At 45.1% G+C, this 27,948-nt stretch overlaps 1 protein-coding gene across 1 annotated transcript in view; it reads right to left on the reverse strand.

The window, feature by feature from the left end:
• Positions 1–2,994: 2,994 nt before the first annotated feature.
• LOC135250930 (pyridoxal kinase-like) overlaps positions 2,995–27,948 on the reverse strand; it is a 29,230-nt gene continuing 4,276 nt past the window's right edge. The window contains exons 3-11 of the mRNA XM_064327774.1: positions 19,712–19,816; positions 12,620–12,703; positions 10,740–10,774; positions 9,735–9,820; positions 9,545–9,590; positions 8,931–9,042; positions 8,555–8,691; positions 7,946–8,012; positions 2,995–7,461 (exon numbers count right to left, since the gene is read on the reverse strand). Of these exons, the coding sequence (XP_064183844.1) occupies positions 7,349–7,461; positions 7,946–8,012; positions 8,555–8,691; positions 8,931–9,042; positions 9,545–9,590; positions 9,735–9,820; positions 10,740–10,774; positions 12,620–12,703; positions 19,712–19,816 (785 nt within the window). The 3' untranslated portion in view covers positions 2,995–7,348. The remainder of the gene's footprint in view (positions 7,462–7,945; positions 8,013–8,554; positions 8,692–8,930; positions 9,043–9,544; positions 9,591–9,734; positions 9,821–10,739; positions 10,775–12,619; positions 12,704–19,711; positions 19,817–27,948) is intronic.

Here is a 27,948-nt window from a genome sequence, read left to right on the forward strand (position 1 = left end):
AGTGAATTATTAACATAATGTGATGACACCTATCAGTAGCACTGTTGAGACCACATTTTAGATGCTTAGATGATTTACATGAACTTAGTTTTTTAAAATATACAATAAATACTACAGCTATTTAATGTGCACATTTTTAATAAGATGGTTTGTAGTAAATATGGAAGACCCGTCAATAAAATTACTGCTATATAAATATGTTTTATATATAATTTGATAAAGATTTTCTGCAATGTATTGCAACACGGAAACAGCCCATTTGAGCATAACTCATTTCTGCAGTTCTTCCACCCCCTGCTGGTTGCCATTACTAATTACATTTTAACTACGGACTGCATTCATGGATTATGTTAATCATAAAAATTAGTCGCAAATTGGCCCAGTGACTGATCCAAGGGGTGAGACCATGATGGTTAATTAATCATTAATGATCTCGATTACTTTAGATAATTTTGAAATGCAAAAATGTTAAATAATAATAATAATTACATGGCATCAATATTTATGAAAATTTATGGACGTTGCAGAACATGGCACAGCAGTCAGCGCAGCCTCTTTACCAAAAAAACAATTAAAAAAAATAAATAAATAAGAACAAAGCAGGGTTCATTTTGGAAGGTTTTAGCCACATGTCTTCCAGGCTAAAGAATCAGGTCTTCCTAGTACACTCACTAATTCACTCTTTCAAAAAAAAAAAAAAAAAACCCTCCAGTCTACGAGCTAATTCAATATACAAAGTGGTTATATTACTTATAATTAGACAGCTATAGCTTTGAAAATACTCTTTGTATATCCATGATGCCAGAAAAGTTGCCATTGATTTCATTTCATTTGGGCTGCATAGACGTCTATAGTAAACTAGATTCTGCAGTTAAGCCCCCATTGGCTTTATATTCGTAAATGGCTCCAGTACAGTAAATGAATTTATAGGACACAGGAGCCAGGAGATTATTCCCATCTTACCTCCACCATCTAGCAGGAAGTAGCTCAGCACTGTTAAGGATAGCTCAGAAGAGCAAATGTTCACTTCACAAAGTGGAGGGAGGAGGTGGGAGCTCAATTTACAGAAAACCGGGGGTTTATGATAATGTGAGCACTCATGAATTAATGGTACAACCACAGCTAATAAGGGTAACAAATGGCCCAAATCAAAGTGACAGCGGGGTGTAATGGATTGAGCAGTGCTTCCCTAGCAGAGATTTATGGGTAATTTTGCTTGCCATTTCCTGAACAATATATTTGCATTTGGCACAAGATATTGTTTTCAGGACAATAAAGTAAATGTCATTGAAATTGGCACCAATTGCTCTTGGGAAAGGCAGCCTTCATGGATAAAGGTAGTTGAAAAATTTGGAGATAAGGGCATAAGGTGCCATGAAAAAGTATTGGATATTTGTCACATTAAATGGCTTCAGCTCTTTACACAAAATGCGATATTAGACAAAGGGAAACACAAAACACATTTTTAAAATGTATTTCATTTAAATAATGAAAAAGTAATCAAACAAGTAATTGCCTCCTTAGTTACTCAAACTACACTCATACCTTACCATCAGACTGAAGTAGTCACCACAAAGTTTCTACAAGCACACTATGCCACCTTCAAAGGAAAGTCCAGAAGAAATTAGAAAAGAAATTTGTTGAAATACATTAGTCTGGGCTGGGTTACAAAACCCTTTCTAAAGCTCTGGAACTACACCCAACAACGAGAGCCATTATCTCCAAAGTAGAAAACACTTGGAACAGCGGTGAATCTTCCCAGGAATGGCCAGCCTGCTAAGATTTCGCCAAGAGCGCAGCAACAACTTATCCAGGAAGTCGCAGAAGGTCCCAGAAGAACATCCAAAGAAAGAACTCTAGTTTTAGCTGAGGTCAGTGTTTATGACTTCACAATAAGAAAGAGACTGGGGGAAAAATGGGATTCATGGGAGAGTAGCAAGGCAGAAACCACTGGGAAACATTCATGCTTGTCTGACCATTTTCAAAAAAAAGTACCTGGATGATCCTCAAGCCTTTTAGGATAATGTACTGGACAGATGAGGCAAAAGTGGAACTTTTGGACACAGGGCTCATTATGTCTGGTGTAAAGCAAATACAGTATTTCACAGAAGGACTTCATACCAACAGTCAAACATGGCAGTGGTAGTGTGATGGTGTGGGGATGATTTGCCATTATTGAAGGAACCATAAATTCTGCTCTGTACCAGAAAATTCTTAAAGAGAATGTATGGTCATCTGTCTGTGCCCTGAAGCTGAATTGGGTTTATGCAGCAAGACAATTGTCCATAACACAAAGTCCACATGTTGTGGGAAAGATCTGAATCAAGCAGCCCATGTTCAAAAATTAATTAAAGCAGTTCTGCAAAGAGGAGTAGACTAAAATTCCTCCAAGCAATGTAAAAGACTAATATCAACTAAGGAAATGTTTGATGTTTGGTTGCAGTTATTAAAGGTGATGCAACTAGTTATTAAGTTACTTTTTCACATGGCTGATATGGGTGTTCAATAACTTTTCCATTAAATAAACAAAACAATGTTTAGTGTTTATTCAGGTTCCCTTTGTCTAATACATTTTGTCTAAAAACCCAAAACCAATCAGTGTGACAAATATGCAATAATAGAGGAAATCAGGGGCGCAAATGCTTTTTCACAGCATTGCATGCAGAGATGTTATCTACACTGATGGGCCTCTCTTCCTCTTATGGTGATGTAATTTATGGTGATGGGAATCAACTGTCAGTGTTCTGTTGTTTATAGCCAAGCAGTTGAGATACAGCAGCGATATTCGCCACCTCCAAACCCCGCAAAGGTCCACTGTCAAACACACACAGACAACCAAGTTGGATAATATAATCATAATTTTCTATTTATTGCATCATAACATACATATTATGTATTATAAATGTGGATTTGTACACTACAATCTTCGTTTTAACATGATATAAAATACTCAGACTAAAAAACCAAATCACTAAAAACTTTACCAAACAGTCATACACTTTTATTGATTTATTTTTATTCTCCCATTAAGAAAAGAAAATTGAAAAATAAACATCTTCAAAAATAAGAAACCAAAAAACAACAACAAAAAAAACAAAGAGCCAAGCAAAGACTGGTGGTCACTGTTTTAACTGCTAAGGGACAGATACAGACACAAAGGCAAGGAGGTAGGGGGCGTTCACGCGCGCTCAGGGAAATCACAGTTTGCTTCGTCTGACGCCGTCGACCGCCGCCGGAGTGGTCGATATTCGCGGTGTCGTAACCCGTTTCCTGTACACAGACTGCGGAGCGCGCACATGCAATCGAGACGCTTCACTGCTGGCCCTGCTTAGACGAGCTGCAACACTCCTGGCAGCACAGTGGTCAAGACTAGGGGGGCAAATGTAGCCAGGGGCACTTAGCTTTACTGTGCAAGACCGAGGTATGGGGAAAGGGGGGGGGGGGGGGACTCAGTTCTGTGATTCAGTTTGGTCCACTCAGAATCTGAAATACCTGTTTTTATATATATATATATATATTAAACATTTTTTTAATATTATTTTTTTTATATACTGTGAGCCGGACAGGCCCCATCCCTGGTTCTGGAGACCCACAGAGATGCTTGTGGTATTTGTTTTTAGCTTAGAACTTCTTTAATTGATCATTTGAAGTGGCAGTTCACCCAAAAATGAAATTAAGGTGTTTTCTCTTACCTAGAGTACTATCTATCCATTCAGCTGAGATTTGATTGAAGTTCTGTAGATATCCGTTGCAGTTCACCCTGATACAACGGACCTCATCAGACCCATATTTTTGTGGTACTCAATGTGCTGAAAGTTTACATTTCGCAAAACGTCTCTTTCTAAATATAATGCCAGTCACTCAGAACATCCACAGAGCTTAATTTGTCTTTGGTTTCATCAAGAACTACTACTTCTACCGAATTACACCAAACGTGCATATCTCAGCAAATAGCAGGGGGACTAGTATGAAACTTCAGTGGTGCTGACAGGACACTGGCGGAACAAAATCGTTTGTTGTAGCTTCAATATAGCAACTTGCTCACATTTTACTTTAATAAAGCACATATCTTCAAAATTCTTGGTTTAAATATTAACGGGTTTAATTTATGTTGAAGTACAAAAATGTGAAACTTGCTTCAGTTTATGTTAACAACAGACATAACATAAAATTGGAAAAAGGTATTTGAAATCTACAGAGGGAACCCATGGCTCAAAAATGCTACATCATTTCCAGGTTTTAGAACTACAAACTAACACTCTATGGTGTGCTTGGGTTGAGCCTGCATGGATACACAGTTGGGATACTTAGGTAGAAGTTCTTGGTGTACAAATTAAGTTCTGTGGATGTTCATGACTAAATGTGGCATGATACATGGAAAGTGACGTTGCTGTTGAGTTTTTCCACATCAATTTCTGGCGCATTGAGTGCCACAAAAATATGGACCCATTGTGGTCTGTTGTATCAGGATGAGCTGCAGTGGATATCTAGAAAACTCATCAAATCTCAGAGAAATTATCTGGACAGACAGATAGTACTCTGGGTTAGTGGAAACTTAATTTCATTTTTGGGCGAACTTTAAGAGCTCAGTAATAACAAATCCAGCATGACCTCTCTAGGGTTAGGGTTGAAGACCCCTGTTCTGAGAGTGGTGCGGAGACAAGTTCTGCTCTGGCATAATAAAGAATAGGCAGGGGGGTTTGGTTAAGGACGAAAATCCAGCTTGGGTTTGCACTGATGGCAAAGAACTATACCAGAGCTGGCACACTAGCCCACATGGTTTCACCACACTCTGCACAACTTTTCTCTCCATTTACATATTTACACGTATTTACACCATTTTTTTTCTTCAATCAACTGAAGACCCTCCTCACTCCTTTTCTCAGTGGGGTGGGGGGAGGGGGGGCTACACTGTGTTGCCAGTGTCTGGAATGGTTGCCATGGTTTCCTGCAGGGCATGCGCTCGGAGACCTGGGCTAGTTTGGTCGCATGAACCCCCCCGCCCGGGCAGCTCTTTTGATAGGGTCATCAGGTCGACTGGTGCATCTTGCCAGAAGATGCACGCCCACGCACACCATCTCTCACACGCTTGCTGTGAGGGCTCTGGTAAAGCTCACGATTACGCCAGGATATTTCAGATTTTTTTAGGTTCAAGGCAGATGCAGGTGCAGGTGCACAAATATGCACACACACAAACAGCACCTGCCATGAGTGCTCATCCATAGAGATGGGGAGAAAATGTCTTTGAACTTTGGTCGGTCTAAATTTACAGAAACTGGCTCTACCAAGAAAATGCCGGAAGCTAAACCATTTCCCACTTCTGGTGGGTACAGAACTTCTCACTTTTTCTTTCTTCCTTTGAGAAGAAAAAACATGGAAACACGATTCCCACGCCCACTCAACTGCCCCCCCACCCCCCCAAACCCCACTTACAGACGACAGACACACATACACACGTACACATACGCACAGCTGGAACAGAGATTAAACAGTTCACAGGTTCATGGAAAGCTTAAGAGTCAGTATGTGTCAGTCAGAGCTGGGCTAACCTCCGATTGGTCCTGCACAGACACGCCCGCTCCAATCCCCACCCCTAGTGCTGTCTCATGACCTCAACATTAGAGGTTTGAACTGAACACCATTAGGATGATGGAAATGGACAGAAGACTGCAGGTCTATGAGTAAGCCAAGCTGGACTGCAATGGACTGTGGGAAATGGATGTTGCAAGACAACTGAGAATAGTTAGGTTGGTTATGATATGACAGATTTCAAAAAGGTTCACTATGTTACAGGACCAGAATCACAATCACAGCTGGGGAAATTAACAAGACCAGCAATGGAAACCAGTGATTTTAATTTAAAAACGTCATCTTTTTATTTGTAATTTACATTAATATAACCAAGCAGCAACTGGTAATTTGGCACTTTTTGTAAATAGGGGTTGATTTCATTGTTGGCACAGACTTACAAACAGTTTACGGTTTGCTCTTCTTTTCACTACAGAGGCAGTTTGATATTTTTCATGTTGACACACATCTCTTCCTGTGATATGCAGTTTAAAAATAAATTAATTAAAAAATTAAATATCAATTAATTATCACCATGCTAAATGGTTGTTTATGTATAGACCAGTGTTGTATGATTATCATTGCAAGTAATTCAGTTAAAATGAAATGTAAAAAATAATAAATTATTGCATGTCATAAAAGGGACTAACAAACAAAACAGTAAAACACACCTACAAATCTTACAGTTTAAACTTTGAAATGATAGACTTCTGCCATTTCAAAGTGAACAACAACAAAATCACAATGTTGTTGGAAATGTGCAAGGTTAAGAAATTGCATATGACGACCATGATTCATGAGCACAATGGGACACGCTTTCTCAAAACCACTGCAGTAGACTTACTGGAAATGATTTATGAATACACGTCACAATTGTGGATTAAATCTCATTCAAACACAATGTTAAGACTCGTCCACTAAAAAACCCCCTTCGATGCAAACAGATTGCCCACCTTTTGTCTTCGCATTTGAACTTGTTTTTCTTTTTGCTTTTTGACATGAGGCCAAGAGAGGATCCGATTGGGTCAATTATTTTCATGATATGGGTGTACGGTCGCTCATTTTTTAACCCTCAATAAGACTGAAACAGGACCACAAATGGTCCATGACAAGGGCCAGTTAAGAGCCAAAGAACATGACCACTCAGAGCCCTGAAGTCCATTTAAAAAAGGGGTCCACAACTCCCAAAGGGCCTCGTGTCAGGAGGTTTTTGTAGTTTCCTTAAAATCAGCAGCAAATATAGGCCTTGGAAACCAGACGTGTGAACTCGTTAGCCAATCATTGACTTACATTAAGCAGTTAAGTGCTGAAACAAAACAAAATCTAGCAGACACACTAGCCCCCCAGGACTGGACGTAGTGCAAAACAAGCCCAAAAGCACTGACCTATTGTACCCTTTTGCCCTCTTAACCGTGATCCCAAGCCAGAGGACAGCTCGGGATTGTGGGTTTTTGTGTGGGAGACACAGTTCCAGGGGCACAGTGGGACTGTATGTGCAGGACTTGTAAAGAGGTTAGAGAAGCTCAAAGAGGGAGTGAGAGGGCGAGGGAGTCAGAGAGTGATCAGGGAACCCTCCCCCCGCCCCTCCCCACCTCCCCCGCCCTCCTCCGTCGGTACCCTGCTGAACTCGGCTCATGGAAATGTTGTGCTCTGTTTCTAAGGCAATGTCACATTACAGGTCAAAATGTACAACATCTATACATTGTGCGGTTGTGTGTTAGGGTGGGGTGGGGTGGGGGGGCAGGGTAGAGGAGGTGGGGCGGGGGGGTGGGGGGGTGCTCTATAGCACAGTGGCCTCCACCACGATGGCCGGGTCCTCAATGTCTGCTTTGCTCTGGATCATACGCAGCTCCAACTGCGCCGGGCTGGGCCTTCGACCCGGACCAGCCATGTCTGAGAGGAAGAGGAGGAGGGAGAGAGCGAGGCAGGAGAAGAGAGGGAGGCGGGACGGAGAAAAGAGAGAGGAAGAGATGGAGTAGGAGGGAAAGAGGAGAAACAGAAGGAATGAGACAGGGGAAGGAAGGAAGGAACAAGAGGAATGGGCAAAAGGGGGAAAGGAGGATTGAGAATGGAGAGAGAAAGAAGGGAGGGGAAAAGAAAGGGAGAAGGAGAAAGTGCAAAAAAGAGGGGAAGGAAGGGGAGTTAGAGGGAGAGAGGAAAGGAGATTGTGAAGATCACAGAACACCAATGACTATCATGTGTTTTGTTTCGGAATACAGTGGAGCACGCCTACAATTACAATTAAGCACTAAATCAGGAGGAAGAAATGTGGTGAAGAACGTTTGGGGATATGAGACAAAAATCACATACATGCACACGCACACACACACCAGCAATGTCACACACGTGTAAACACACACAGGCTCTTGCATCTTACCATGAGCATAGGAGATAGTCCTCTGTATAACATGATGCATGACGGAGAAGGTCTTCTCACAGGCTGACTGAAATGAGAGAGAGACAGGACCATCCAGGTTAAAACAGAAGCATATTCCAAGATATTTCTATGACTGACAATACTACTGCATAGGGGAGGAGAATGGAGAGGAGAGGAGGGAGAGAGAGTGAGAGAAAGAGAGAGAGAGAAACTGAAATTGAATTGAATTGAATTGAATTGAATTGAATTGAATTGAATTGAATTGAATTGAATTGAATTGAATTGAATTGAATTGAATTGAATTGAGAGATTTACTTATGATATCTTTGCTCCCCAATAATTCTGGGTTCAAAAATTCTGGTTTTTGGGTAGGTGAGCATGCATGTGTATGTGTGTGTGCACGCATAATGTAATAATCAACTATGCATTTGTTACTATGATTAAATGAAGGGCATTCAAATTTGAAAATGAATCCTACAGTTGAAAACTATGTGCCAATGACACTTCTAGTGCCTGTATCTCTGTAAGGAGCAGCAGGTTATTTCTGGATTGGGGTAAGGTTCTGGGTTGGTCTTGGGTTGCGTTTGCTGGTGGGTTAGTTTTCCTGACCTTGAGGTCATTGGGGTGGTAGTGAGTCCAGGCCAGCATCATGGCAGCGAACAGGTCTCCTGTCCCCACAAAAACCGCATCCACCTTGGGGATCTCCATCCGGATCCGCTGGGTCGACCTGGTTCCATCCGGCTTCACTGGAGGGGACAGGAACACACACACACACACACAGTCATACACACAAATAAATAGACTTAATGGCCATACACAGTCTCACTCACAGATCATTACACACAAACACACACAATCATTACACACAAACACACACACACACTCACAGAGAGAGAGACACACACACACACACACACACACACACAAATGCACACAAACACACACATACACATACGCGCACAGGAGTATGGAACATTGGTCTTACCTGTCCTTTGACTACCCAGGGCCACCAGAAAGCGGTCCCCCAGCCGGGAGGGCAGGTCAGAGCTGGTCATGACCACCGTGTCAGGGCCCATGTTGTGGAGCAGGTCCATCACCTGCACAGGTGAGACAGGGACAAACACGTGTATTTCTGCTGGGAATCGAGCACTTGCAAACCGGCTCGCGCTGCAGTCTAGGTGCAGGTATGATGTAGTGCATGTGCTGATGCAGCATAGTACAGTGGAGATGGGGTGAGGTAAATATGTAGCTGCAGTTTAGTGTAGATTTGGCATCCTGTAGTGCATATAGATGTGGTGTATACAAAAGTATAGTGTACATGTGGTATACACACATACTGTATAGTGTTGATGTGTGTAGTGCATATGCACATATAGTGTAGATGTGTGTAGTGTATACACACATATAGAGTAGATGTGTGTAGTGTATATGCACATATAGTGTAAATGTGTGTAGTATATACACACATTCAGTAGTGTAGATGTGATGTAGTGTATACACACATTCAGTAGTGTAGATGTGAAGTAGTGTAAGTACAGTGTGAGGTACAGTACAGTACAGATGAGATATATTGTATATGTACACCTCCACTAGACTCACCTCCACTGCATCCTTCTCTGTGCTGACATTCTTCCCTGTTAGCAGCCTGCGGTACAAACAGAATTACTCCCCATACACCCAGTGCTTCTGTTGCATTCACAGACATACAAAACGGCATTTCTGTAGCATTCACAGACACATAAGTGCCATTTCTGACATTCACAGACATGCGAGCAGCCCGATAACTCACTCTGCCTCAAACTGGTTGGGTGTGATAATGTCAGCCACAGGGACCACCTTGTTCTTGTAGACAGGATGGAGGTTTTCTGGAACATACTGCAAACACAAATGGGATGGGGGAGGGCACAATAATCAAGCCCGCACAATCAGTAATCAAAACGATCACATCAACTAAAAATACAACACAATTCCCTTCCCAGACACACTTGAATCACTTTGCGTTCCCCACGCTCCTCACAGGAGGGAGGGAGACTCTGCGTATAATCTGCCTCACTGAAATAACAGGCTGTGACATCACCAACTGCCCCCGCATTCTACAAATCCCTCTTCTTACGCAAAGTGCAACATCACAGCGGGCGTTAATTAATCCCGGATTCGCTGAGAGAGAAGATCCCGCTGCGCCCTTTCATCCTCAGACAGCGCAGGGCTGGGTGACAGCTTTCTACCACAGTAACGGCTCGGTGTGCTACAGCACAGGTAAGGCAAGTAAATGAGCAGGTAAGTACCCCTCCACCACAGCGTGAGAGCCCACTGCTATCTGCCTCACATAGAACCACGCACTATAATACACATACCGGGATATATACTGCAATAGGGGAGGAAATGTTGTGCATTTGTGTTTGCATATGTGTGTGGGTGTGCATTTACAGAAGGTACGACAGAGTTTCTGCTTCAGAATACATAACAAAACGTTTCAAATCAATACAGACAGAATAGAGGAATGCAGAGAAGGAGGGAGAAGAGAAATTGAGAGGGAGATGGAGGGGATAAAGCACTGGTCTGCTAGATTTTGTTTTCGCATTAAATTAGCAAGCAGTTCAGACCCAAGAAATCAGACGAAATGAGATAGCAGTGTAAACAACTGCTTTAATTGATCAATTAAGTGCTGAGTAACAATGAAAACCATTTGACCCTGCAGCTCTCAGTGGGGCCGAGGGAGACAGGAAGAGAGAGAAAATGAGAAAGGAACACATGGAGAGAAGGTGAGAGAAAGCAAATAAAACCTCACACTCACCATAGAGCCATGATCCCCCAGCACCGGGTCACACACTGCGGAGGAAAAGGACAGAACACACTGAGCACTCAATTCAACGCACACGCGTACACACAAGACTCACATACACACACACAAAGACACATACACATACACACACGCACACAAAGACACATACACATACACACACGCACACAAAGACACATACACATACACACACGCACACAAAGACACACACGCACACAAAGACACATACACATACACACACGCACACAAAGACACATACACGCACAGGCATACACACGCACACACGAAGACTCACACACGCACACATACACACACAAGCACACCTTTCTAAATGGCTAATTAATTACTAAATGGCAAACTGCTATTGTCTCTTCACAACCAGACAATTAGACAGATATCATTCAAATTCATAAGATATGAAATAGTCAACGAAGAAAAAAATACGAGTACTCATGCACGTCATAAAACACAGAAAACAGAAAGAGTTTTCACAATATCTAATTTTTTCATTTAATAAAGAAAAACACCTCCTTATCGCTCTCTCTCTCTGCCTCTCATTCTCTCCCACACGAGAAACAAACAAACACATCAGAAGGAGAAGGTGCACAGGGCCTCCTGTATGGATACACGCGAATGGGGCAGGAGTGAGAGCAGCAGAATGAGAGAACAGAGTCCGTCTGGCTGAACGTCCCCCACTGGTCGCGCCCCCCCCCCCCCCCGCAGAGCGTTTGAGAGGCGCGTGACGTCAGCGGCGGAGGCGATAACGCGTCTCATTCATGAGCGCGCTCCCTCTGCTCTGCGTGGCTGACGGGGGCCATTTCCCGCTCCAGCAGCCATACGGGGGGGGGGGGGGGGGGAACGACGACGACAGCAGTGACCTTGAGCACAGGAAGGGCTCTCTCACCCTCTGCACTGGTCCTCCCAAATGCCACCCTCGATATCCCAGAATGGCTTGCAGGGACACCCCCAGTTAAAGAAGCGACATCTAAGGCCAGGTAGAGAAAAAAGGGAAAGAGAGAGGGAGAGGAAGAGGGAGAGAAGGAAGGAGGGAAGAGGGAAAAGGTGCGAGAGCAAGGAAAGAGGGTAAAGAGTGAAAAGGAAAGAAAGACAGTCGAGAGACGAGAGGGAGGAAGAATGAGGGGAAAAATCAGAGGACGAGGAAAAAGATGAGAGAAACAGAGTGAAAGACAGAAGAAAGGAGGAAGACGCAGGGATGATGGCAGCAAGAGTCAGAGGAGGAGAGGAAGAAAGAGGCACTAAGGAAGCCAAGGCACCCCTGTCAGCCAGCGCTACTGCCCCACGGAGGCCAGAGAGGGAAGCGCCACAGAACCCCGATTCACAGCACAGGGGTTTCTCCATCCAAGTTCAGTCTTTCAAAGATCCCTCTGCACCACCATCAAATAACCAAGCGCTCCAGCAGGGTAATAAATGGCCTGGACTCAAAACGCATCCTCCCTCCCTCCCTCTCTCTCTCCCTCCTCCCTCCCTTCCACCGATGGACCGAAACGGACAGACATGATGTAGACCGAACTGAGGCAGGCTGTTTTAAAAGCCTGAGCCCGGAGCCAGACCTGAGTCAGGAGATGTTGCCGTCAATGAAAGTGATAAAAATGCATTTTATTTTTAAAAATCAGCAAGGCCTCCTGAAAGAAAAATAGAGTTAATGCTGCAAACTCACTCCCTCTCATAAATCACCTCCAGGCCAAGCAGAGATATGAAAGGAAAATCATTAGGATGGGTCGATATTCATGGTGTTCAAAATAGAAAAAAAAAAAACTTGTGTCAAGCATAAAGGAAAGATCCAATAACAATGTTGTACATATACGCTTAAAGGTCTAGAGGTTAAACTGCAAAAGGACATGACAGGGACCCACCGTACACAAGGTTAGGGTTCGCCCTCTTCAGCTCCTGCACGATGTCCACCACCATCTCCAGGAAGGACGTGTCTCTGGTGTACCCTGTGGAAAAGAAAAGGATTGTGGGTAAAAACAACAATGAAACACTGAAGTATAAATAGTGCAGTGCAGTCCCTAAGTATTTGGACAGTGACACAATTTTTTGTTGTTTTGGGGGAACTATGAAGGATGAGGGAACTATGTATAAAAAGGGCTGAATTTCTTACACGGTTCACCTGATATGGAAAGCAATACCCTCACGTTAAAGCCGGCAGTCTTCGCTTCAACCTCGTCATCGCCGTTTCATTTCAAATGCACTAGAGTACTGAGCCAAAACAGCAAAAATCTGGGTCACTGTCCAAATACTTATGGCCTGCACCGAAAATCCAATACGGAGTCAATCTCAGAGTCCATTCCTCCTTGTGAGTAATTAAAGGAATTGATTCTTTTGCAGATTCAGAAGAAAGGGAAAAGGCAGTCAGCCAAACCATGGCTGAAATTAAGATTGAAGGAGACAGTTTGGGTAAAAATCCTCTTGAGGGCAGTGTGAGCTCATCCGTTCAGCCCGCCACTCATCCAGCCCCGTTACCTCGCGTTAAAACCTGGAACCCGGAGCCCAGCCGAGGGGAGGCTGACAGCAGATGGCTGAATGAAAGGGTGACAGAACGCCGCGCAAAAAGACGGGGCAGGAGCGCCGTTATTTATTACGCCGATTCAGGCTTTTGTTGCCGCGTAATCGATTCCCCTGCTTCTCGACGGTCAATCCTGAGGATCGACCGGCCCGGGAATGGGCCATTCGTCAATTCTCCGTTCTCGGTGACAACAGGTGCGGGAAGAGGCCAGAGGTCTGGCGTTCCCGCCTTCACAAGTCTTGCGGTCGAGCCGGGCGGACCGGACGGTCGGTCGGACCGCACGGCGCTCTCATTTCACCTTCTGGGAAGAGAACTTACTGCAGCAGCAACTGGCGTACCAGGAGGTCTCAGTATAGACACTGGACAGGTTTTGTTCACAGGGCGGTGATGTGGTGAATCCATGCCTCCTCTAGCTAGTGCACTACTTCCCTGCGCTTCATAGTTAGCTGGAACTGGTTTGAATCGCTGTCTTCACTCGAGACCCGAGTCTTTACTGAGCTGATGCGATTGGTCAGAAAGAAATTGCTATGACACAAAACTGGCCAGGGTTTTCACTCTTGACTGAACTGCTTTTGCCTGGCTTGGAACAAAAAAAGTAAGCCTGGCAGGCTAGGTGGCTGCCTTTGTGTTTCAAAGAGAAGGAATGACTCCATACGTGCTTTCACACCACGTTAGAGCTCCAGCTGTGGGATGCCGGGTGGCTCATCCCGTCAAGCCTTAGGGGTTCAGCGCAACCCGGGGTCTGGTATCGAATCCTGACTGTGCCAGTGTTGACTCTAACCAGCAGCCCTGGAGAGCGGTGCAAAATTTCCCGTAGTGAGGGCTTCTTTCAGGGTAAACGCCCTCTGCTGGCCGACTGGGTGCCCGCAGCTGTGAGGACCAGAGGACATCCAGAGGGCCCCTGGGACCCGGCGAGCTGGCGGGGCGCGTTCGGGAGGAGAGTCCGGCCCAGTCATCTGCGGAGGCTGCTGCCAGGAGGCACGCCATCTCGGGGTCCCCGGCGCTCGGAGGAGCCGCTAACGGAGTGTGACAGCGCAGAGACGCCGCGAGAGCGTCCTGACAGCGGCCGAGAGCTCTCGGGGGGGTTTTCTCCTCCCATTACGCTAACGGCGCATGACGGCGCCGCACGGACGCGCATATTCTGGAAACTCAACAGGAGCAGGACGCGCGGAAGACCAGTCGAACGACACCGCACTGCACATACCGACAGTGCCTTCAGAAAGTATTCGCCCCCTCAAACTCCTGTAACAGGAACATTTTGTCCTTTTACACCTTAAATTACAATTCATCTTCATTTTTTTTCCATTCAGCAACAAAATAAAACATTTATGATGCTAATTTTTGCCCAATCTGACATCCGACATCCGTGCCAATTTTCTCCAACCCTGCTAAGTTAGATGAGGGGCCTCAGTGGACACCAATTTCCAGACCACAGACTTTCAACAGAATTTAAGTCTGGGCCATTCCAGACTGCTGACCCTTCTTGTTTTAGCCATTCTTTTAGTTTTTGCTGCCGCTTTGGCCGATTATCCTGTTGGAACATCGATCTCTGGCCTAAATGCAGATCTCCAGACTGAAACTCACTCAACCGACTCAAGGATTACCCTGTATTTAGCTCATCCATCTTGCCTCTGATGCCAACCAGCTTCCCAGTCTCTCCTGCTGAAAAGCAACCCTAACATTTATCAATTAAGTCCTTAACCTAATTCAGACAAAATCTAAATACTTCATTTCATTTTGATGTTACAGTTTCTTTGTTTGGGAATAGAAAAATAATCAATTTAAATATATGTTGGTATGACTTTGCAACACACCAAAACAGGAAATAATTAACGTGGAGGTTAAAACTTTCTGAAGGCACTGTATTTGCATGATACGAAGAGTATTTTTCTACACAGAGAGCTATCGATGCCTGGAGCAGTCTGCCAGGTCATGCAGTAGAGTAGAGGCAGAGAACATGGAGGTCCAGGCTAGATGCAGTGCTGGATCCCTCCTGGATCACGGGTAAACGAGGAGGCCAGACGGGCTAAACGGCCTGCTGTTCCGGTCCATTACGGTCATACGCGTTCGCACACTCGTACCTTCTCACATCCTGCTTCCCGCACTGAGTCAGAGGCCCCAGTGCGTCAGTCGGGAGCGCGGGCGGAGGGGGAGGGAGAGGGAGAGGGTGCCGGGTCCTTTGTAGCGTACCTGTCTCTCACAGCCCTGCAGTGCTGACTCCGCACAGGTGCCACGGCGAAGAATGCCGATAAGGGCGGCGGGAGAAATTCCACCCGCGCTGCTGACGACGCGGTTCCTTATCGCGTATAACAATTAATGTTTGTGTGCGTGTGTGTGTGTGGGTGCGTGCGCGCATATCCGCATGAGCGCGCGTGTGTGTGTAAATGAGAGAGTGAGCGCGTGCAGGTGTGTGGGCCGGTTCCGAGCTCTGCGTCAACTGAACATCCCTGCGCTGAATTCGTTTATTAGTTTTTTTTTAAAGGGGAGAGGACAGCCCACCCTCCTTTCGTATTTTTTTTAAACTTTATTCAGACAGAGGGAAAGGGACTGAGAGAGTGCCGTGCAGGGGATCGAGCCCCCAGCTGTGTGGGGGGAATGGGTATATGGCTCGAAAGTCGGCTGCCCTACGAACTCCGCCACGTGTCATTGTGACTGCGTCGATTTCGCTGCTGAACATCTTAATGTTCCATCCGGAGGCAACACCTGACAGATTTTCTAAATTAGCATACAGTTTTAAATATATCCGTTGTATCATTATTATCCAATTATTCCAACATTAATATAACAACAGGGCATCTACATTAACAGACCCATTATACGAACATTATACTGATATTAATAACCCCTGATACAACCTCAATAAAAACAATGAATGCAGTCTTTATATAGCTATTAAGAAGCACATTATATTCCCGTAATTATCATTAATAATGACACAAGTAGGCCCAGTGGTGGGGAGAACAAGTATTAAAGTAATTGCATTATTAGCAGTACAGTAGTATTAGTAAAAGAATGGTAGCAGTAGTAGTTGTATTTACGGAATTAAAAGCAGTTGCAGCAGGAGTGGTTGCTGCATTAGTAGCAGTAGCAGCACTCACTACAACATTGTTACTGACACTACAGCACTGTCACAGTGTCAATAACTCTCTCTGAATATTATTAATCATCCTCTTCTTCCATGGCTGTAGTCCTTATTAGCCTATTTGAATGCAATCCCGTGATTTGTGTTGTAATTCGCCATGGATAAGACCACCTGCAACTGGATGGATGCAATACATGGAGGTAAAGCAGCAGCATTACTAGTATTAGTATAAGCAGTTATAGGTGTGCTAGGAGTTGTAGTAGCAACAGTTGTAGTTCTATTAGCCGTAGGCTCAAGGCTAACAACCCCTGCCCATTGCCGTGGAAATAACAGTGCTGTCACAATGCCCACTACTACAGCTACCAGTGATACTGCTACTACACAGCATCCATTTAGCAGCAGTACTAATAGTAGTATCAGCTGTAGTAGTTTTAGTGCAAGAGGAATAGCAAGTAACAGCAAGTTGTAGTAGTGATAGCTGCAGTATAAGTACAGGCTAGTAACTCCTGCACTTTGACGTAAACAGAACTGAGCAATGTGCAGGTACAAATGGGTCTGGGTCTGATTCTGTATGGTTAATGGTCTTTAAATCCGGATCACTGCATCTGCAGGACTGGAGTACTGCCTTCTTTAAAAATCCCCACCCGCCTCCACACCCCCCCTCTGCCAAAAAAAAGGCAATGCATTCTGGACCCCAAAGGTTTTTGTCCTGAGGACTGTGATTAGTGGACAAAACTGTCACTCGTGAGTTAAACTGGCTCTGCCTCCCCAGCTGCTTCAAAGGGAACTGTGCGACTGTAGGCGGGAGGTTTCAGAGATATGTCATTTCTGATTGGTCGCTCAGTTAGCATGGTGAGAAGCAGATTACAGTAGGCAGAGAGGCGGGGGGGGGGAGGCAGGGGACAGAGAGGGAAAGAAGCAGAGGGAACAGGAAAGGACAAAGTGGAAAAAAGGGAGAAATGGGGATAGAAAAGGAGCGAAAACATTAGCAATGCAGCTTAAACTATCCCTCTCCTTCTCGCTTTCTCTCTTTCTTCCATTCCCCGTTCGACCATCTTTAATTCCTTTCATCCATCTCTTCACTCTCTCCAATTTGTTCACATCTCTTCCCTTTTTACCTCACTTTCCTCTCTTCTCGTCTCACACTGTCCTGTCTTCTTTTAAAGAGATTCATTCTTTTTCTCTTTGCTCATTGTCCCTTTCGCCCGACTTTCTCCACTCTCTCTCTCTCTCTCTCCCCCCCTCTTTTTACCGCGTGTCACGCTGTCATTCTCAAGGTGACATCGAAGGAGACGTAATCTATCAGGGAGCGCTCTCCCCCCCCCACTCTCTCCGCCCAGACGCACGCACCGCGTGACCGAAAGGTCCCGAAAGCGTCAATCCGAATAAAACAAAGCGGGCGAAACGGGCTCCGTCCTCTCAATCGCCGCCCTCCCGCAGGACCCGCGTCGAACCAGCCATTTTACATTTCATCATTATCGCCCGCCTAACCCGCCACCGCCGCCGCCGCCGCCGCCGCCGCCGCCTCCATCCGGGAGGACTGGGAGAACTTCGGGACAGGCGCAGGACAGAATGCTAATGGCCGGCGGCGGGGAGGTTACCGGCCGTATACAAACCGCCTCGGTGGCGGACGCGGCGGCTCGAGCCCGAGCGCCGAGCCCAGAGGGCGGCGACTCCGGCGTCAATCGCGGCCGACGGCCGGTGAAAAGGCTCGCTCGACCTTGATTTACGGCGCGCCGCGCCGGGATCCGCTCGATGCGCCTCCCCGCATCGTCTCGTTACGTTACAATTAGGCGTTTAGCAGACGCCGTATCTAGCGGCGCTTATCTGGCCCAGCTTCCGCAGCTGGATATTTTTACGGCAGCGGTTCAGGTTGAGCTCCTGCGCTCAAGGGTGCCGTGCCAACGCTCCACCGCCGCCCAGGTTCATAAGCACCGTTCCCAAACCGTCACACCGCGCAGCCGCACCCTCCCTGTCGCTCTTATCTGTCCTGGTGTGGCTGGCCCTTCAGACTGCGTGGGCCCTTGGCTGCACACCACTTCGTTGTAGGTGCTGCCCGTCAAAGGTAGCCTAATCTCAGCATTATGCCTAAATCAGAGAAGAAGAGCACGGTGCTACAGCAGAACCTCAGACACATAAGTCATACAAGCCACAGACAGACCGGTCAGCAGAATGTGTATCAGTCCAGAAGGACCGTTCACAGTTTAGCATTACCAAGCTCCTTATTGTCACTGATGCAAAAAACGTGAGCGTAAACGGAAACGAGTCCAACTTTCCATTGATTAAAAACTCAATAATATACGGGGGCAAGGGGCATGTCTAAAAAATAGAATGTTATTTGCGTTTTCTAAATGGCGCAACCAATTAGACTTTTGAATGTTTACAGCTACAAAATGACCGTATTCTATATTTATAGATAAGGCCATAGTGATGCAGGGATTCCAATCAACAAAGGACTCACATTTTTTCAATGGTGTATTTTAGCATCACTTTCAGAGTTGCATTTCACAGTTCCAAACGACCTCCACGCTCAAGGTATTTGTATTTCTGAGGTTCTACTGAACTGCAAAATTATTCTATTACCTGAGCAAATTCCTGATGAGATAGCTGGAATATTTCAGTCTTTTCACCTTCTCCAGGCTCCATGGCCTTCAAGGAGCATGAAGAAGGTCAGACAGCGACTGTATATTTTAAGAGTTTCCAAACATACCTACGCCACAAAATCTGGGGCCTTTCAAGCCTTTTCAAGGTCCAATTCACCCTTATTCTGGGACCCACAAAAACTGCAAGCTAGGCTATACCAGACATTTAGACAATCAATAAAGCAATATAAAATGAAAATGAAAGCGGTCTCAGCAAATCAAATACAAACCGCAGAAATCTGAATAGTGTGAATACTGACCCAGCCCACTGATTATATAAAATATGGACATTAACGTTTTCTAGATGAATGTGGAACCTCTCATCAAAACAGTAAAGCACTTCTAAGTTCTCTATAAAAGGCTGTAGTTCTAAAACCTTTTATTTTGCAAAATGAGAGGACTTTGAAGGCTTGTCTACCAGCATGAGAAATCCTGATATGCTAACGTTAATCTGCCAAAAAATGATTTACCCATGATGCATTTCACTAGTAAGTAAGTCAGTGCATACCACAGGATCAAGGAGAGGATTTATTTTCAGGCTGTAATCAAACACCTCTGATGTCACAACCCCCAGCCTGAGTTGAATATGAGCGCAGCCTCTTCTCAACAGCGATGTCTGGGGAATCCCAAACATGAAGCCTGTGGGATCTCACACCCTCACCAAAAGGACTCGACCAAGTGACAGGAAGGAGAATTTGGAGTGCAGGGGACTCACCTGTCAGCACGTAGTCATAGTGGTTGACATTATTCAGCTTGATTCCCTCATAGAGAACGTGCAGCTCGTCTGCTGTCAGTACCTGGCCCTTCCAGTGGGCGTAACCTAGAACACAGACAGGAGAGGTCAGAGGTCAGATGTCAGAGGTCAGTGGGGGAGTGCAGCCAAAGATTCTTTCCACCAAGAATAACAGGCATTCAAGCTGTGGGTGTTTAAAGGCTATTTCAAAAGGTCTGTTTTTTTTAGCGGATCTTTTTAAATATTTAATCTTTTGTAATAAAACTTTGAAAATACACCAGATATTAAAAAAACAGAGACCTTCGACCTTAGTACTCCCTGTTATCAATCTATTACCCTCCGTAGTTAGACGTGCTTTAAAACTACTAATTTCGGCGAGGTCCTGAAAATGAATGGGAGTGAATTGGGAGCCGGCCAACCGGGAGGGACGGCGATGCTGCTAACGGTCAACAGGGACAGCAGATGTTCCCAGTATTCGTGCCATGTGAATACAATGGAGAAGGCTCCACAAAATTACTTGCGTTAAACCACAGTGAAATGGTAAATGGTAAATGGACTGCATTTATGTAGCGCTTTTATCCAAAGCGCTTTACAATTGATGCCTCTCATTCGCCAGAGCAGTTAGGGGTTAGGTGTCTTGCTCAAGGACACTTCGACATGCCCAGGGCGGGGTTTGAACCGGCAACCCTCCGACTGCCAGACAATCACTCTTACCTCCTGAGCTATGTCGCCCCTACCCCCCAAAAAATCATTGTCTCCCTCTGTTTCAGTAAAAAAAAAAAAGAGTTTTGACTAGTTATACATTTTCATAAAGAAGTATGGCCAAGGACAGTATATCTACAGTTCCAGCTGGAACCTTCCAGACACAGACGTACAGAAGAAACAGAAAAAGTTCACAGTAGAGAAAATATTTAAAACGGTGTTTCAAATGTAAAAATCTGACAGCTTAATAACTCATAGGTTTAAGACTCACACATAGATGCACATATGTACACAAACACAAAATGGAAAAACATGCTCCTATTCTGTCTCACACGCACACACAAACACACACACTCTCGAAAACATTCAAACAGGTTACATAAAACCTCAAACACGCACGCACACATGCACACACCCACACACAGAGTGACTGGTAGCCGTGTTTCATCAATCTTACTTTCCAGATTACGGGTATTCCAGTCACGTGGTCGTTCAAAAATAATACCATATCCATACAAACAATATGATTACGCATCAGGCGATGACTAATCACCATTAACCAGCATCAGATCCAGTAACAGTTATAATCACAGCTACCAGGAAAGCTTGTGATTCACAGTATCGCTCTACTATCAGTGTCACCCCGCATCCTACCCACCCACACGACCCGAGTCCCCAATCCCAAGTACCGGTGCAAGCTGTGGGCGGACCCTGACTTGGTAACTAAGACTCGGTCTGGACTGCCGCAGCCCACCCAAAAGGTGTTACGATAGACAGCAGGTGGACAACGCCTCGCTCTCTGTGAAGGAAATGCAGCGGAGTAGGGCGTGGTCGTGAGAAATTAGCCAGTGATGGTAGTCAATTTAGATCACGGTCACACAAATGCAAATGGTGACCGGGTTCAGCTGAACTGATTGCGATTGACAGGCAGCCGTCCCCGGCTTCGTTCAGGGGCACAACGTTAAAGAAACCATGCAGAACAAACGCCTTTAAACGCATCTTCCTGCAGGTCACACGCAAGCTTCCAACAAATGTATTTCTGTCTGTGAGGAATTAAAATAGAGAATTACTGTGCCCGGTGAGATCAAACACAGATCCGCTATCGATTCAAAGCACCTTGCTTAAAGTAAACACCTAATTCATCAAAAGAAAAAAGCTTATACAAAGAAACCAAGAAAAGGCAGTATTGCCCCTACAAGGACAATGGCCAGAAAGACAACATAAGAGGACATGCAGGGCGCTCTCAGCTGCTGAGCTGCAGAGATCCAGAAGGCCCGCAGAAGCCCCCAGCCATAGTGACAGGATCACCCAAATAGGGGGAGGGGAAACGGGCGCCGTCAGCCCCCACCCCCATTCGCGTTTCACCCCCCCCCCCCCCCCCCGCAGAGGAGAAACAACTTTATCTGTGTGGCTGGAGGGGCACCACCATTCCATCAGTGGCTGTTGACGTTGCCGCTGGAAGCGTGACATCACAATCCAGGTGAGTCATCCAGCCAATCACATGGTATGGCACCCGTTGCTTAGGAACACGACAGAAGGAGGCCGGAGGGCCAAGAGAACTATGAAGAGTCACCCGCCTCCTGAATGTGTGTGTGTGTGTGTGTGTGTGTGTGTGCGTGTGTGCCTTTGTGTTTGTGAACACGTGCAGGCTTAAGAGATTGTCTCTGTCATCATTCTGTGCGTGTGCGTGCGTGTGTGTGTGTGTGTGTGTGAATGGGAAATCTTTGTGATAAGCATAGCCTCTGTCGTCATCACATTCAGCTGCTGCAAATCTAAAATGACTCTCAGCTTCCAAGGGCTTTTCAGACCCCCCCCCCCCCCCAATCCACACACACCGCATACATATGCGCATAGAGATAGAGAGAAAGTGAAAGAGAGAGGCACTGAGAGAGTGAGCACCACTGAACCAAAGAGAGAGAGAAAGAATGAGAGTGACTAAGGGAGGGAGAGCGAGGGAGAAATAGAGAGCTTCCACCACCATTGAGCTGAGGGCTGTTTTTACTAGAACATAGAAAATACAGCCTCGTACTACGCTTCTCCAACTGACTTGCGCACGCATGAACACACACACACACAAACCCGCAGCTTTACCTCAAAATTTTCACTAAGCATACTCATATAAAGAGCATTGGAAATGTATGTTGTTTTGACCTGTCTTTCGAACACTGGGATTAATTTTTTTTTTTTTTTTTTTTTTACATACAAACACAATGTTTGAATTCTGAAATTGTTCTGACGGCCCTATTGGACACCTGGTTCCAGAGAATAAATAAGAAAAAGCAAATGGCAACGAGCTGAACCTACATTGTGTTAAAATGAGCTTTACGGAACAATTTAAAAAACACAACCTTAATTATTCTATAGAATGGGTGCAACAAAAAAACATTAAGCCACCGGTGAGTCTCAGGACTGAGTATGAAAGCCCTTGAGCTGTGCCAGAAAACTCTAGTCACGTCCTTTCTTCCTTCAGCTGGACGACAGCACAAGGACAGGTGAATGCAATACAAGTGTCAGCCAGTCAAACTCAACGGTCATCGCTCCAGATCACTGAGACGATAAAGGAGGGGAGGAGAGATGCTAACGCAGGGAATGTGGATGAGACCAGAGTCTAAATGACCTTTCCTCTCCTCCGTCACCCCCTGTCGTTTTTGGGAGAGCTGGCCAATCCACTGCAGACCCTCCACGGCTCCAGTGGCACAGGGGACGGAGGCGCAGTCACTGCCCCGCCCGCGCACGCGCAGAGGCCGGCTTTAGCGGTTAGCGAGCGGGCTCAGTCCCCTGGTGGGGCTCCGCTTTTGTAACCTTTGAGAAAGGCACTTCATCTGAAATGCTCCGGTGAAAATGTCCAGCACAAGGCTGTAATTGCCGAAGAAAAATCGAGGGGGAAGTAAGCGGTCCTGATTAAAAAGGCATCGGCTGAGAAAACAGCAATTGGGTTAGAGAGAGAGAGAGAGAGGGAGAGCGAGAGAGGGGGAAAGAGAGGGGGGAAAGAGGGAGAGAGAGAATGTGTGTGTGTGTGAAGCACCTAGTTTTAATAGCAATGTTTCCCTCCTAGACTCAAAGCCAATTATTTTACCCAAATCTGTCCATGCCCATGACAGACAGACAGACAGACACACAGGAGGGGCTTTCCATCCACCCAGCTAAACTTCCTGCTGACGCTAAGCAGGGCTAGGTTTGCAGTGCTTAGGTATATAGAAGGAAGGCCTCCTGGGAAAGCAATATTGTTAGAGTAAGTGATGTTTATAGGCCTGTATTCCCACTGGCTCCAGCAGGAAATGCATTGCCCCAGTGCTGTGACAAGGACACGATGTAACAGACTCTGTCCTGCGGTGAACATATAAAACTACGGTCCTAACTCAGTCAGTGAAGATCTTATAAAACTTTTTTAAAAGAACAGGTTATTAATGCAGGGTATTAAATCTGCTTTCTCAATATGGCCACCAACTCTACCCCCAAGTTGAACAGGCTTAATAATTCCACACTCTCCATTTTAGCTGATGCGTGGCAAGTATTCTGGTGCAAAATGGCTGCTGTGCATCACCAGGTGGGACATGCATGACAAGTGGCAGTTGACATGAGTTACCCCCTTCCCTACAAAGTGTATTGAAATTGTGAAAGTCCATATTATGTTAGCCTAGCGTACGTAGCATATAGTAGTCTGTCTAGTAGCAAAACAATCAATACCGTAGCTCTAATAGACTGTTTTATATTTGCTAACATGACTGTACTTAATTTCAATAACGTTTAATTATGTAATCGCAATATTACACAGCGGATGGAGTTTGCGGAGTCTGACAGATTGTTGCCAATGAGGAATGGCCAATGACAACAGACTGATTCACTCCAGCAGACTGATGATATTGCGATATTCACAAACTGAAAGCTTTAGGGGAGCCAAATTTGAAATCATGGCATTTTGAGAGTTGAAATGTTGAATAAACTGGCACGTTTCAAACTCGGCTTTTAACTGAAGTGAAACTGAACACGGAAAAAATGGAATTTCAATGGGATCCATCCAAGTTAAATTTTTTGAAATTCAGATTCAAACCACAGCATTCAGTTTTAAAACCATACATAGAAATTCAAAGTCAAACAATGAAATGCAATCAAATTAAATTTCAATACTTTATATACAATTTCAAATTATTAAATACTAATTCATATTTACTAAATTCAGTTAACTAATAACTACAGCTATGGCAAAATTCATAAATTCATCATAAGTTCAACGCAGTACAACATGGCCAGTTCTCAGCACCAAGTATTCATATAGGCTAGAAGTTGAGAAACAGAGCAGCTAGTGAAGGAATGTACAATTATACTTGTTGGAGGTGGAATTTTTGGTGCAGAGACCCAGAGACCTTGCATGTGAGATCGCTGTGGCCGTGAGCCTGCCTACCTGTAGCCAGCAGGGAGATGGGGGGCGGGTGATGCAGAGTCTGTTTAACCAGGAAACTCTTCCAAGCAGTAGCCTAAGACTAGCTGTCTAAAATAGCTTGAGCACTCAAATGTCACTGCACATGAAAACTGAACAAAAGAACGGGGACAACTTGTCAGATGCAGAAGTTTAATCAGTCTGCCCTCCAGCTGTGTGTGTGTGTGTATGTGTGTATGTGTATGTGTGTTTGTATACACTAGAGAGGATCCCAAACATAATGCCCAACCTGGACTGTCCACCTGTGCTGATGTCAAGCAGCCATCGTCACTTCGGCACAGTTAAAGTTAAGTTTAAAGGTATGCAGCACTGGGGTAGGGAAATTGTTCACTTACACCATTAATAATATAGAACTATCTAAGCTCCGACCACCAGCACACATTAACCAAGCGGTTCTCACAAACCCAACACGCCCAGCAGATCCAAACTGAGTGAGAAATGAGATTACTGGCATCTAAATTTAACAATTTTTAATTAACTGCTCACGGGGCACAGAGAAGGCTGGATTAGCTCAGAAAAAAGAAATTTATGCGGAATGCGGTTTTTAATTCACCCTTCGGTATTAAAAAGGGGCAGTCATTTCAGGAGAAAAAATGCATAAATCATTTGAGGAGAAGAGGCCATGACTGCATTTTGGCATGGGAGACAGGAGGGAAACAGATATGGAGAGATCAGCAGCTGTGGGATCTCCTCCTTCCCTCCCTCTCCTCCTACATCCTTTCACGCTTTCATTCCTCTCTTCATTCTTTTTTCCCCCCCATCAGCCCCCGAGTTCAATGAAGCAAGCTCATTTAAACTTCAGTTTTGTAATTCCTCAACACTGCGACGCAAATCGCAATGAAAATGAAATGAGGACATCATTGATACTGCAAATAAACACCACAGCACAGCGTCATGTTTCATAGTATCTCATAAAAATAAACCTCCCCACCATATAATAGACTAAATATTAATTTAATAATAAAGGGACAGGAAATTCATAGCTATAGTTAGAGACTACAGTTTAAACGTATAGGCCACTCAATCAGTGTAATGAGACACAGTGCAAACCAAAGATATATTCAAACAAATACAGAGATATTTAAATGAGATTTATGTTCTAATAAATAATCTTCTGCACTACGGAACTAAATAACAGGCATTTAACACGCTCGTTAATATAACTCAAGCAGCACGGACGCGTTTATTTGTTTTCTAGAGAGTGGATGCACCCTGTGATAAGAAAACCTGGCCATGCCAGTGCCAGCTGTGGCTAGTAGCCCCTCAGGTTGGTGCCCACAAGGTTGTAGGCCCACCCAGGGAGGGAGGGTATCGGTGTGAGGGCCTGTCTCCCACTGCCAGGGAAAATTCCCAAGTCATATCGTTCCTACCTTCACCCGATCCACAGAGCATGGACAGGTAAATACGGCGGAAATACAAACTAATCAATCAGCTGTCACTTTAGATCAGCGAAATGATGGAGGACTGAGGGAAGGGAGAGGACATGATTCCAGGCAGGGACAGGGACCCCATCCAGTGCCTTGCTATTTCAATAGCTTTCCTGCTCCCTCTCTCTCTCTCCGTCCTCTCTCCTTCCATTTCTACTCAGCGCTTTCTGAAATATGAGGTGTGTCACCGTCACACTTCAGGAAACAGCCGAGCTACGTAGGCGCTCAGCGCCTCAAGCAAATGCAAAATACAGCACAGAAACAGATTGTGGGGCGGCAGTGGATGGGGACTCACCTAAAATAGAAATCTCATTTCGTGAATTTACCAGCCCAACAAGTCTCCACCACGAGCACGGGCTGTCGCCTGTCCCCGACCCTGACAATCATTTACTCCCCCCCACGCACCAGCACATCCCCCAACCCCCCTTCCATTTTGATTTTCTGAATTAAATATTCAGGCGGTATCACACCAAGCTGTTTTTTTTTTTTTTTTAAACCAGTCAGCACAAACTCAATGTACCTCACAACAGTTCACACCTGTTCAGGCTCAGTCACATAAGCTCAGACCAGAATACTGAAATGTGTAAGGATAAATAAATGAGAACAACACATTAACATGTGCATTTGTATAATATAAAGTATAAGCAGTAAAATGAAACTCTGTTGTTAAGCCAACACATCACGGAATGAAAATCCCTCAGCACAAGACAAACACACAGCACCTCAGTTTCCACGGAAGCTCCTCCTCATCTCATCCTCCTTCCTAAACACGTACCAATAAACTGAGAAGTGCTCTTAAACCTCTGCCCCCACCCTGCCAACCTCAAAATCGTAAAAAAGATCCATGGAGGATTGTTTTAAACAAGAATCAAACGGATTTAGGGCGAGCACAAAAGTGGCCCAAAGTGGCCCTGCTCAAGGACAAATTGGGACAGAGAACGAGGGCATAATAACATTACACACACACAAACACACGCATGCACACACACACAGTGTAATTTCATGCCGATAAAGCACCTTGAAATTCCTAATTGAACCAAGAGATATTATTTTAATGGAATACATACGTAAGTTACTGTATGAAGTTACTTAGCTAATGAAGCTCATTTGTAATCTGACAGCCATGTCAGCAAACGTGAATAAAACCGAAGCCAGATCATCAGTAAACAAGTCCAACTTCTCATTAGCCCCCTTTTCCAACAACAATAATAATAATTATGATTAAAAAAATCCTTTGCACATTGCAGGTCATACAACAGTCAGCACCACCGTTCGGTGTGCTGCAGTGAAATAACGATAAACAGTAGGAAGGCCGAAATAAACCTATAAATACCACAAAAACACATGACAGTAAAAATAGAATGTATTAAAGGAACAGAGTGGACGCCGTGGGAGCCAGAGACAGGATGAGACAAATGTTTTATTCCCTCTCTGACAGTACGCCGCACAGATGGAGTAATATTACTACAGTCTGACACCTCCTCCCATGGCTCCCGTCAGCCAGCAGCAGCTTCCCCACGGGAGCGAGGTCACGTGGCTCCCACACTGCGCAGTCGTCTGTCGAGCACTGCGAGGCAGCGCAGACGCTTCTGGAACCAGACCTTCGGGATTCCGCGCGCTTCCAGGCCGGCGGCGCGGAACGCTCGGCTGTC

The sequence above is a fragment of the Anguilla rostrata genome, chromosome 3 (assembly GCF_018555375.3).
Source record: "Anguilla rostrata isolate EN2019 chromosome 3, ASM1855537v3, whole genome shotgun sequence".
NCBI classification, from domain to species: Eukaryota; Metazoa; Chordata; class Actinopteri; order Anguilliformes; family Anguillidae; genus Anguilla; species Anguilla rostrata.